Consider the following 13666-nt stretch of genomic DNA (forward strand, 5'->3'; position numbering starts at 1 on the left):
GTACATACCGCGACAATCTAGCACATAACCACTGAATCCCGTTGAATCCAAATAAGAAGATTTTTGATCAGAAATATCAGAAATAGGTAACCCAGATGGTGAGGCAGGAACCACAGCATGCAGAGATGAAATCGCTGGAAATTTGGATCCATCAACTGAAAGCATAAGCACACTTTTAAAACCTGGAATAAAAATAACTATAACTCACCCATTGTAAAGAGGTGATGTCATTGGCAGAGCAGGATAAAGCTTCGTTAAATCACTTCTCAATGCACCTTTGGTTTTGTCAGAAACTTTGGAACCTGCTTCAAGAACTGCCTGGTCCCTGGCAGTAAGAGCAAGATCAAACTTGTCCGTATGATAACTGAGTAAACAGGAGTGGCTTGGTGAGACATGAGGGTCGGTCAGCCGAGTCATAAATACATTGCTATTGTTGCAGCAGTCACACGTCGGTGGTAAAAGAAATGGGCGCTTTTCCCCAAGAAGACTATTGAACAAATAAACAAAACTAAGTCAAACATGTACCGGGGCATGCGGTTCCACTCAGCTGTGCAATGAACGATACTCGCAGGACATATAAGCAGGTGATGACTGATAAATTGTCGTCGCATTCTTCGAGGGCAACCAAATGAGGCACTAATGCAGGAAACCTCGGTAAGGGGGCAAATATTGTTAACATGATCCTCCAATTTGCATGCATGCATTTGGTAGCCGCAACTGAGGGGACACTTTACAACACAGCACTCTTGGGAAGGGCAGTTTGCAAAAATGCAATTTCGACAGTGCTTATAGCAGTATGTATCTTCAAGCATGACCTTAAATTCCAAATAGAAAAAGAAAACAATTCACCTTTTTTGACTTTGACGAAAAAAATAAAGGGGGTGCTGGTGGAATAGAGCTCATTGGTTGAAAAGGAAAGACAGAAATGAGAAAATAAGACTCGCCTTGCGTCCACCGTTATCAAAAGGGTGGCTGTATCGACCGAGGAACCTTAGGTGTTGTTTGGCACAGATAAACAAACAATTATTTTCCTTGGTTTTTGAAATTCGCTTTGGATAAAAGTCTCTAAAAAATTGTGCACATATTATTTCAGTGGGTTTTGGTGCACCAACCTATATTTTTACAGCGCTTTACATCTTAAATAACTTAATGCGACCCTAAATATAAGCACAATTAGAAAAACATATTCGCGAGTCCTAAAGCTATGCATTCCTCCAAATCGCCTTTCAGTGGTAACGCAGTCCTTTTTGAAGCATTTGCCTACGATTTGCAGGCTCTTTCTGCTTTTAATCAGTCCTATTAGATCCTTCGATTAACTAACTCAGTCTTAAAATGTATTTTTTTGATGATTGAAGTGGGCAGATAAATAAGTCTTCTAAGGGTGTGAGGGTTGGGCAAGAAGAGATCTATGGGCCTCGTCCCACACAAGCTCCTTGATCAAGAAGCCCGACTCGACTGATGGCTAATGTGTTCATCGAATGCGAAATTACACAGGTGGTAAAAAGATAATAGGGAATTGACACCTACACTCTCTTCGGCAGTTGATGAATTTATTTCGATCCCCGGGTTCGTTGGCCCTGTTGGGATTCGTAGCCAATGAATATGTGATACGCCAATGCAAAGTTGAGCGATTAAATACTATGCCTATTTTTGTGAAGTAAGTAAAAAGAACTCAAAACGACAGTAACCAAATCCCATTATGCCTAAAAGTAATAGATCCCGGCTTTCCTCTATCTTTGGTTCCACACTTACAGAACAAAAATATATATACATATAAAATATGTATGTACACAATCATCCGAATACACTGGTGCACCTCTGAGTAGGGGGCACAGGACTAAGCTCTCTGCGAATATTAAGAACATGAAAAATTACTTTATAGAGGAAGGTACAGCTTCCTCGAGGCAGTAGATGAAACAGACACACAATCCACGATGAAAAACTGACAAATTTCAAAAAAGCGTGAGTTACATTACAGATGAGAATGGATGGAGCCCTCGATATACTATTCGCAACTGAATGGTTTATACTAGTAGAATCAGGGGAGAGGGTATTTTCTAGCTTGCTAAATGAATAGATATGGTAAAATCCACCATTTCTTTCCTAAACTCAAGGACTAACAATGAATATACCAACCCTAATGTGCCAAAAAGGACATAAAAGTTAGTGCTTTATTGTCATTATGGATTTCTAGTCGAAGTCGGGAGCATGATTCAACGCATTCCGCGAAACCGGCGGAAGAGCAATGAGGGGATATCCTCTATGATACACCTGGGCTTGCATTGTTGCGATTCCCTCAAAGGGTTCTCCATCGGCGCTCCACATGAAAGGCAACCGCGAGGTCGCCGTATCAGTGGAGATGCGAAAAGCCTTGACGGAAAGAGCAATTCCAGTCTTTGAACATTCCGAGCTATGTCCGTTATAGCTGGTCCGCATTAACCGCATCAGCTCTGACCTGCAGTAAGAGCGCAAGACTTTAGGCACCAGTAACTACTACGCACCCCTCACGGAAGCTAAACGTATAGAGCTTATGACAAAATCACGATAGTTTATGAAGATCTCATTAAAAAGTGGCTTCATTGTGCAAATATGGGATGGCCAAAAATAAAAGCGCTTCAAACAGCTAGTGCTTGAGAAAATTCGGTTGTCAAGGTAGATTTAAAGAATGAAAAGTGCATAACAGGAATATCTAAACGACTGGATCTTACAGAATGGGTAATAAAAAAGCGAGGTTTACAAACATTTGTCTTGAAAAGAATCATGAAGTTCCTGATAAATTTTTTCCGATATAATTTTGGGAATAGAGCTGAGCAATCAATTCCACATTACATTTAAACCCTAAAATACTTTTTGAGAAAACAATTTCACCTGGACATATTAAAGGGCATTAGATGGAGAATCATGTAATCAGAGCCGAGGGTCTTGCTTGCAAAGTAGACACCATCAGTAGCCAAATGCGAGGTATGGATAACATTTATTCCAATGAAGCTGGAGGTAATGCTAATCCATTCCTCCGGTACACTCTCATTCAAACTGGGCAGAATTCTAGGTAACGAAAGCGAACAAATAAAAACACATGCTTGCTATAAAAGTAACGGGTGAACATTTTACATTCGCTAGACTTGGAAAACACTTCATTCATTGAGGTATACACGTACACAATGTGCAAGCTATTGCCAAAGAAACGAGCCAGCCAAGAAGACCATCTTTACTAAGACCCTATGCCACTGGAGACATACAACTAAGCCTAGCCCTAGCCATCATTTCACTTTCCCTAATCCAGCAATCGTGTGACTATATCATGTCGAGAGAAGATGATTAACGTCTCCTGTAGAAATACGAGCACGGTAATACTGAGGGTGAAACATTGTCTTCTTCTCAGCGCAATTTTAGTGGAAATAATGGACAACTTTATTGTAAAAGAAGGACGAGAGTCCAGTTGGTGTAAGAGCCCAAAAGGTAAACATACATATTAGGGTTAATATTTGCTTGAATTATGCATTTAGTGAAAATCCCACCTCTCATTTTTCCTTTTTTTGTGTGAAGAACTAAGATTTTTAGCTCCTTCAGAAATGTCCTTCTAAAATAAAATATCCGGTCAAAAGGATCACGAGGGTATCAAATTACTGCGGAATGGGAAAGATGCTCCTATTTTCGCATAGTAGTGCATTTATATTTTTTTCCCAAGGTGTCTAAAGCAAAATGAAATGTGATTTACACCGAACACTAAGACCAAACTCTACTGACTTCATATTCAAAATACCAGAAAATTTATTAGCAATAAGTAGTAACCACTCATTCATAATTGGCCAATGCGTAACAAATAAAGGCACTACTTATTCGCTTAAATCATGAACAAATTAATTTGGATTTACTTCAAACAGCAAACTCGGATTCCATTGAATTTATGCTAAAGGGTTTTTAAATAGACTAGAATCCACTAAAAATAAGAATAAGTAGCGAAATGACCAACAGATTTGACTAATTATACATTAAAACCCAATTAATTATCAGTGGTCTGTTGATTAATGTAAACAACCGACTCCTTTCTTCAGCAGACCAATTAACCTGAATTTCTGCTAGCCAGTACCTTCAAGCTTAACTAATTCCACGTTCAAAATAATTAAAAAGCAGCTCAAAAGCAACATACCAAGATCCATGATAAAAGAAATGGTAACAAAATTGCACCTGAGTAATTGTGCCTCATTTTTATCCATCAAACTGACTATATCTTGGAAAGGTATTCAGACTTAAGACTTCTTCTTACCAGCATTTTTAAAGTAACCGTAACCGTCATAAAAATCTGCACTTTAGGGTAGAGAATTAGTTGAAATGGCAGCTTTTACACTTTAGCCGTAACTTCTAAGGTAATCTTTGCATTTGTCGCATCAAACTCGCCTTCGCCGCATTATTGTCTGAAAATGAGCCTAAATGCAAATTCTCTCCAAAGGTCTCCTTCAGTTTTTTCCAAACGGATTCATCGAACTCAGCCGGTAGAAAGCTTAGCGTACATCGGTATTTTTTCATCCCTGAAAGGCAAAAATAAACTCTTAAGCCCAGAAAAAAATGACATCTCAAAGTGCACAACTGGTGTCCACTCGCTTACGCATGAGTAGGTACACAAACATGAGAGCAAAACGAATGCTTCCAATCCAACGAAGAAACTCGCTTCGAAGATCCACTTCCGAAACAATGCCCCACGTGATGGACACAGAACACATCTTGGGTTCAGGCCAGACATCCGCTTCCACGAGCATCGGCTGATGAGTCTGCATGTAACGACGTAAGAGGAAAGGTGTCGTGGGCCGACTGTATGTAACCTCATCCGGTGACTGTGGTAGTGTCAGCAAGATACAACAGGTTCGGAGGAATTCTCGCAACGTTGAAAGGCTTTGAGGGGTGGAAGAATTAATTCTATCCTTTAGTCTATGGAAAACACGGTTTTTAAGCTAATAACGCCATTCTTCGTTAAAATAAGCATCGAAGACTAAAATTCTGACCAACAAATACAAATATTAGTGGCATATAAATAACGCTCAGACTAGGAATTTAAATTTGCCATAAGTAAACAAAATTTGCACTACCAAGTGCTAGTTTTCACTTTCCACAATCCACCGAAAATCGGCAGACAATTCAGGCCATGTTTATAAAAATGAGTAAGAGCTAGCTTTTAGCACTTCCTCAACGCAAACTTTCCTACGATGTAAACGCGTTTATCAGTTGGCACAAATAAATAGTTCCTTTGGACATAAATCAGGCATAAACGGCTAGAAATAATAAAGGATCAGGCCTTTTGCTGGAAAACTGGACACGTAGGTAGGAAGATAAAATGAGACATTCAATACTGCCTAAAAGTAGGCAGCCAAATGAAATAAAAAATAAGGTGCAGCGCAACACTGCGTTCTATCTTTCAATTAGGACCTACCCAGATCTGTAGCAAACAGTGGAGGCTAAGGCATTTCCACTACCCGCCGGAATGCACCCAACCAATGGGATGGTCGTTAAGTCTCCTCGACTGTATAGTCCGTTCACGATTTCATGGAGCAATCCATCACCACCAACGTAAACAACGGCTCCATACTTCAATAGGTCGTTTAGTGACAGATTTTTGACGTAGGCATTCGCGTGGCCCCTGTACTCTGCAAAAGACCCGTCAAAACTCCCGTGAAGAGTACTTTGTGACAATTCAACATACACTGTTCTGTTAGAAAAGTATGATAATGTGTGACGGTCTTTAGAATTCAATGGAAAATCTAAATGGTGGAACTTTGATCCCAGGTTTTCATCCCGTAATAGGGTTGGCACAAAAACTTACCTGTAGATTCCATCAGTTAGCTACTACTTTTTGCGTAAATTAAGATGTAGCATCTAGACTTCTTCAAGAAAGGATCATTCACGTACACTACGGTGAGCAAACCTATTCAGCACATCTATGTTGTTTATTCCATCAGAGACTCATTTCACAATGTACCATAACACACACATAAGCGCGTTCTCCCGTAGTGTCAGGAGACCACAATAGCCAGACGTACCCCAAATTCTTCCTTTAAATCTATTCGACATTAGTTGACAATCATGGAGGACTGAATTTTATCAGATTTACAAAACTGAAAAGTGCTGCGAATGCCTGGTACCCAAAAGAAACGCTACATTGTTCAATTTTTTACGTGCTCCAATTTTTGCAGCTGATTCCCAAACATTAAGGGATTCTTCTGCTCGCCCCTTTCCCGTTAGCTGATTATCACTTTATATGCACTAACAAGCCCTCTAAGGTTAATCATCGACTATTAACCAACGTGGCTAAGGCGACCACTTCAATCAGGTTGAGACTCGCGTGGTCTCTGTCAGCCGGCTACTATGGTTGCGCACGCAGGTTTCACCGCCGAGTTTACTCGTACGTCGACTAGTGCAGACATCCGCTCTCAGACCTTTATCTATTGCTTATGAGGTTGGGAGACAGAGACACGGAAACCTCAGTTTATAACAGGAGTCGACTTTGCTTGTAACAGTTGTCAACGCAGTCTAAAGTATCTGGCGTGCAGGCTATGACTAAAAAAAGATGCGGTGAGCCCCCACCAGGAGCGCCTTGCATCCATTTCATCTGTTGTTTTGGTGTAGACCCAACCACTCTATTTGCAAAATGATTTGTTTTAGGTTGATAGGCCGCGCGTCACACATATGTGACATTGAAATCAAAAAAGTAATTGACGTATCACATGCACATGGCGTGTGTAACGAACGTAACAGGTGAGAAAATCCTTTTCGGCAAGTTACTTTCTCAATGTCATAGATGGGCATTTTTTGAACGGATACCTCCTTATGAATGCAAAAATTGCGAGCATTTATTTAGTACATGTGGATGTCGCTTTAAAAGAAATTAACGCACTCTAAAGCCTCCTTCTTATTAGTAGCTCTGCTAAGATATTTCAAAAACCTAAAAATTGTGAAAATGATGGCAATTAACTTTCACACGTAACCGAAACGGCGCTGATTTTGGACTTAGAGCCTTAGCGAATTGCAAATATGGGTACTTTCAAGCTATCTGATCCGGTGTCTGTAGTATAAGGGATACCTAACTAAGCACTAACTTACAATAAGTCGTCTCCATTTTGGAAAATCACCCTAAGTTGGGTAGATCAGAGTCATATGTTTGTTTTGGATGAAGTTGTGGGCTTACCTACCTGTTTCCATTACTTCAAAATTGAGTCCAAAAAAGGTGAGCAAAGGTCCTGCGAATTCGGAAACGATCTTCTCAGCTTTACCTTGACCACTGAATTTATTCACCACAAGTAAAAGTGGTTTTTGTGCTAAAAAAGGTGGGTAACATAACGTTAAATAATTTTTAGAAGTAAGACCTTTCTCGAAAAAACTCCCACTTTATTGTGCATTCAACTACAGAATAGAGGGCTTGTTTGAATAAAAAAAGGACCCACATTACCAAAGGTTTTACTGAAATACTTAATGAGACTCCTTAAAAAATGTAAACCTTCCATTCCCGCAGTAGTCTACACATCGCAAGATCCCTTCTCAAGAAACACTTATCACTGATCGTAACTAAGTCTGATCTTGACAAAAGTTAAAAAGCGCAACAGCGCAACTAGAAGAACTGGATTATCATTGAACTTGGAATTACGCAAAGTGCACAATATGAGAAGAAATTCTGATTAATGGCACCTCCTACGCACATGCTATTTTGCCATGTCTGACACCTCGCTGTAAATGCACATTTCTGTGTTACTTCAGGTACGTACCAAGGGTTGCAAGGCCTATATGCGTTGTCGCGACAAGTTGTGGGTGAACACGTATGCGAGTAAAAGTATGAGATATTAATTTACGTATTGATAGCCTCTATTTCACCTTCACGAGCACAATACTGGCTGTGATCGTGCTGGTACCACCGCAGGTATCGTGCAAAATGAATTTCCCGACAAAATTCAGCAAAGTACTCAATAAATAGACTTAAACAAAATCCCCTGTACCTCTTTCCTTACGGCTACACCAGGCAAATTTTTGAAAAGCAGCTGATAGCGAGTCATTGTGGCCACGATTATTAACCACAATAATCAGGCAGCATATATCAAGGGATGCGTCACGAGAAAAACCATCGACTCGAAAAGAATGCTCTCGATGAGCAGCCAGTAGGGCTTCTAAATCATTGGGGACACAGGGGTGCACCAATCCTGCCACATAGACCTGAAATACACCACGATTGCTACTGGTGCACTGATTTTGCCATCGAAGAATGCAAGACCAAGGGAGAAGGAGAGACTTCTGCAAGCAAATTTCTCGATTTGATAAGTGAAGGCCTTTATCACTGACAGCAATCTTGCCAGGAGAAGCCGTAGAAAAGTGCTTGGATGCAAACCAGCAGGAGACAAACTCCCCAACAGGGACACGGGAGGTCAAAGTGCGACTATTTACGCAAAGTAAATCATCGATTGTATAGAGGATTGGTTTGGCATAGTCATCTTTATCGACTGTAAGCAGAAAGTTCAAATTGACGTCGCTGTAATGGATTGAAGACGAGGTAGGTAAGCTGAACGTTAGCTTTTAAGCTAAAAGATCCTATCGTAAAAACGGGGAACAGTTCATATCGAAATTGGGATAACATTAATTAGACTTGCTCAGTTTTATCAGGACCAGGTAATGCACCGTACTACATTTCACAATATAATGCGGTTAAGAAGGAAATGTAAATGCACTAAAAATAAAGTAGGACTTTTAGAAACCTGAAGTAGTCATGCATTTGCCTAGGATTCGACTAAATTTTAGGATACTGGCTTATCTCAAAATTCACATTCTCAGAAAAATACTAAAAAACTAGGATAGCGGCAACCTAATACTTATGAATCAGTCCCAAACGTAAGTGATTAGAAGGATATTATAAGGGTAAAATACCAGTCCAACAAAAGCACGTATTCCAGATTGAATTAAGCACAAAGAGGTTTAAAATATAGAGTTACCATGAATACATGAATGGGTAACGTGCTTTACCACCGATGACGCCATGCTTGAGTAAAATAATGTCTTATTCTGAAATATGGACACTCATGATTGTTTAAGAAAGTGTGTAAATTATGATGTTTGCAGAATCAAAAGGAGTTTAAGACTACCAGCTTATTTCCAGACACTAATAAGTCACAGTGAAGAGTATATCATTGAATTCATATGATATCATTACAAAGGCAGGAGATATGAATTTACCATTGATTTGAAATAAGAGGTTTATCTGTAGTTGACCCTCGGTTTGGGCCTTCACTCATATCACCGTTGAACTTACCCTCAGGTACCTATAGGTCACACCTCAAAAAGGCAAGATTTCAAACAAACCACATAATTTATTCGCAATATTAGAGTAAATGTGCAGTACAGGCTCATTATAGATAAACTTTTTAATTGTAAATGAGCAATTAATTTTAGTGAGCAAATCGGAAAGAGGAGTTGTGTAAAAAGAATGGGTATTAACTAAGGTTGTAATGAAAAAATGGACTTTCAGTGATTTTTCCAAAATTTTAACTGAAGGTAAATCTGTTAGGTCAGTAATAAGATTTTTAAATTCTACGGATGGCAAGAGTCAGAATAGTTGAAAGAGCACAACTGCGGCAAATACTCTTTATGTTTTTAACAGAGGACTATACTCTTCTTTAGACTTTCGTGGTTATACACTTAATACCTACTGCTCTGCAGTGAAATTGTGAATACACTTCCCAAAACTGGTGAGCTTAACGAAGCAGTTAGCCTGTTAGGCACTTGACACGAGTAAGTGACTGGTCCCCGGCTCCCTCTTCTTCTCTCTGCCATTATTATAACCGATGAGTAAGTCAAACGAACCACTTTTCCAATAACACTGTTGTAAAGTTGTTAGGTCACTTCAGATCTGGGCCAAGCAAGTAGACCTTTTGAGGTCTTCGTGCAGTGTATGCTGGTGCCGAGATTCGGCAAATAAATGTTCACGGTGAAGGGGAAACACAGCAACCCCAAATCTCTTCTGCCTTTTCTATAATGTTAATGTACTTGATAAGCGACATACACACGCAAGGACCTAAAACATGGAGTAGACTGGTTACTGCGTTGCTCCTCAAAGTAAAAATGACACGGCATGGGAGACGATAAAAGTGATCTTGGGATGTTTCACCTGCCCCTCTTAGTAGTGCTTCAACCTCTCTGCCAACTTTCATTTGTTAAACCAGGTAGAGTGAAAGCGATTACCCATTCCCATACTTCGCTGCTAAGTAAAAAGTTCCATTCATTCAAATAATGCTTATCGTTTTGGAGAGATCAACTTGAATGTATAAAGCGGGGAGATGATTCGTTTATTGAAAATCACAGTTGCAACGTGCAAGGGTGACAACTTTTTGATTAACTTTATTTTAGCTGTGTGATGTTCTTATTATCAAGAGAACAGAGTAGCGAGAAGAAAAGCTAGGCAGAAGAAAGGCGAACCATCGATTACTACAAAGACGCAGCCCCACCAATTGCCACCATATGCAAAGTGTGTATTAAATTAATTAAAAATTAACCGCATTAACCATGTCAATTCACTGGCAAAATTACAGAATTTAGTCTGATTTTAAAGGTTTAATACAGGAGGAGTGAAGTGAATTGAGAGCTTGTTAAGATCTTTAGCTTTTGGAAATCGACAAAGCAGAGAACAATGCAAAATATTGGCGAACACACGTAGCCTTAATGAGGTAAAACCAACTTTAAGGAGACTCTGAGGATCTGCATCGGGGCTTGCAACTCACTAGTGAATGGAGAGAGGCAACACCGAAAACACTAACGCCTTTGAAGGGAACCAAAAAACGGGCAGACAGGTGAAAATAAAGACATCAATTAATAGCATATTTCCATGTATAATGAATATAGCCAAGACTAAATTATGCGATGGCCTTTGCCTCGACAATTTCGATGTTTTCACTGCTTCACTGTAGTAGCAATCATACATACCACGAGCTCTACTAGGCACTAATCAGCATTCAATCCAATTCTTTAATTGCTTGTGTTAGCGTTGTTGTCGTGGGCGCTATTAAAGGCGTCTGGCTACCATTAAAAGTCGGTTCCTGAGAGCGTCCTCAATGCAAACTGTTACAATCACAAATTCATTTAGCGGGTTCCCTTTGATGTGACGTGATAGAGCGTCAGTTTGGTCACAATACTAACAATATTATTACGATATTCAATAGTTAATGCTATGGTATTGTGTACTAAAATTCTGATTCAGTAAGCAAATCACCCAGTGCAGAAGCCGGTTTGGTGGGAGAGCTGGGATGTCAGTTTTTGAAGTTACAATCAGCACTAAGGATTTGGGGCCGGTAGAAGGTGCAAACCATCGACATTGTAGCAATTTGTAGAGTATTCAAACAGCAAACACTAATTTTGCAGCGTTTTTCTCCATTTCCATAACATTTCTCGGCTTAAGTTAACGTCTGCAAAGTGTTGGTGACGTCATTCTCGGTTCCACTTGAAAACGTATGTGTGGAACAGCTTTGATGTCGTAAGTGGATGTTCCTGCAAATACGATGATTGTTGGCTTCGGATAATAGTGAGTTGGCAGAAGTTTGATGTAGTCCTCATACAATAAACGCTTAATTCTTTTAATAGATTGATTTGAGGTTGAGCGTAAAGCACTAATTCGAGTCATTTGGGAAATGTAAAACATCATTTGCTAGGAGTTAGAGAAAGACATCCCTCTCTGTTACTGGGTCTTCTTTTTAGTAATTAACGCACTAATCAGACAATTTTGTCGTAAACACGAAGGTTGATAGTAAGGAGATACCTATTCAAGAGAAATATAGGCCAATCAGTAGACAGCAGCTTAAACATAAAGTGAGCTAACTAGGTTCTCTAAAATAATACGTAAGTTTAAACACGGAAATTTCTCTTAAAATTTGCCGAATTTAATGCAACAAATGGAAACTCAAACGTCTGTCTAACAATTTCCCGGGAATACACTTGGTGCGGTACACTTCACGGGGAACACCTCATTAATCCGTCTCTGGATGGTTCATATGTCGGCCTTTTGCTCTTCATTAGTCTGCGTGATTTGCAAGTTGTGTATGAAGAGGTTCAGGGATCATGCTGCGTTAAAAGAAAGGCAAAAGAAAAGAAGACTAAAAGAAGCGTGAAGGAGACGGATTGGAAAGACGAAACGTCAAAGAACAAGATTTCAAACTTATTTTTCTTCTAGGTGCATCTTAAACCGATCCATCTTATTGTATGAACCAGTTGAAAAAAGGCGTAGCCGTCTAATCGGCTCACATATTGGCCCTAAATAATGGCTTACAGAGACCATGGTATTGTAACGTTAGCAGTATTTAGTCAACACCAATACATGTTACTTACTAAGTATTTTGTTGAACCATTAGAAAACTCATTGTTCTCCAAAGAATGGAAAAGGTCTAGTGAACTTTTGACGGAGAGCCGGGTCGACATGTAAGGCGATGGCTTCTGTGTTACTACTTGGTTGCACGAAATGATGAATGTCTGAATGATTGTTTGAAAAAATGCAAGAATTAGCTTTACCACTTTCTTCTAATTTGTACAAAGTATTTCGAACATCAAGGCAAGTGGTCAAACTCACGGCATTCTTAAGATGAATAATTCGTTCAGCTCTTTAAACCAGTGATTCCGACAAATTTAAAAGAAAATTGTGACAACTAAAAATGGGAATTTTCGACGGTTATCTGTAAGTTACCTCACACGATTTACTTGATAGTACTTCACTTATTCAGATTGGTCGAGAATGTTGAACTTTAAATACATATGTTGATTTCGCAAGTACTCAAAGCGTTATTTCTTTTATGCGTACTACCTTACACCGTTCTTGCCGGATGCTCCATAAATGGAGTAATTCAAGGTTGTTAATATCCTCCTTTGAAACGACATACCAATTCACCCAACTCAACATCCAGATAAATGCCTCAGCGGCGACAAATCTAACATATCCATTACCAACTATATGTCCTAAACATTACTCATTTTCTTTCATTTATTTGTCACTAATAATGAAATACCCTTTTTATGAGGACGATGCAGAATAAGTCAGAAGAAGGAAGTGATAATAGAGAATTGTGAGCAGGAGTTGGAACATTAAAGCAAAAACAAGGAAGAGGTAAAAGGGAACAATGACAAGATTAAGCAGAAAAAGAAGAAAGATGGGTTTAAAAGCGGAAGAGATGGTTGCTTAGACTGCGAAAGAACTGAAGCAGAGGCTGCATTAGTGGTACTGTAAGCTACACGGAGATTTTGAGCTGGATGAGGCAGAAGAAGCATTGGAAGAAGTAATGTGTGATGGATGTGTGGAAAAAGGAAAGGAAGGGTAAAGCGGAAATTGCGCAATAGTGGCATTTGAACAAATAGGTGAACGATGTAAAGGAGAGGATAAAGTATAAAAAATGCGGGAAGTAACTAATTATGCTACTTTTGCAAGAACTGGAGGATGAATGAAAGGATGAAGAAAACCAGGTAAAGCCACGAATTACCAGCTGTGCTTTTGGCATGGAAATAAGATGCGACCAGGAAAGCGGATATTAATATGCAGCAAATAAAAGTAGCCTTTTTGGATTAACAAACTCTGACGAAAACCTTGCTTACTTAGTTCGTGATCTAGCAACAGAAAGAGCTTTTAGCCCAAAGCCTAGATATAGTATTCAACTGCAACTTTGTT

At 39.4% G+C, this 13666-nt stretch overlaps 1 protein-coding gene across 1 annotated transcript; it reads right to left on the minus strand. All coding sequences in view use genetic code 11, as the record gives it.

The window, feature by feature from the left end:
• Positions 1-2190: 2190 nt before the first annotated feature.
• Positions 2191-5828, minus strand: EGR_07693 (Sphingoid long chain base kinase 5; the record flags this gene model as incomplete). Its single annotated transcript, XM_024496942.1, has 5 exons — positions 2191-2455; positions 2869-3045; positions 4627-4890; positions 5426-5639; positions 5816-5828. The coding sequence occupies 5 exons, from the start codon at positions 5826-5828 to the stop codon at positions 2191-2193; spliced, it is 933 nt and encodes a 310-aa protein (XP_024348647.1).
• Positions 5829-13666: the final 7838 nt, after the last annotated feature.

The sequence above is a fragment of the Echinococcus granulosus genome (genome assembly GCF_000524195.1).
Source record: "Echinococcus granulosus chromosome Unknown EG_S00084, whole genome shotgun sequence".
NCBI lineage: Eukaryota > Metazoa > Platyhelminthes > Cestoda > Cyclophyllidea > Taeniidae > Echinococcus > Echinococcus granulosus.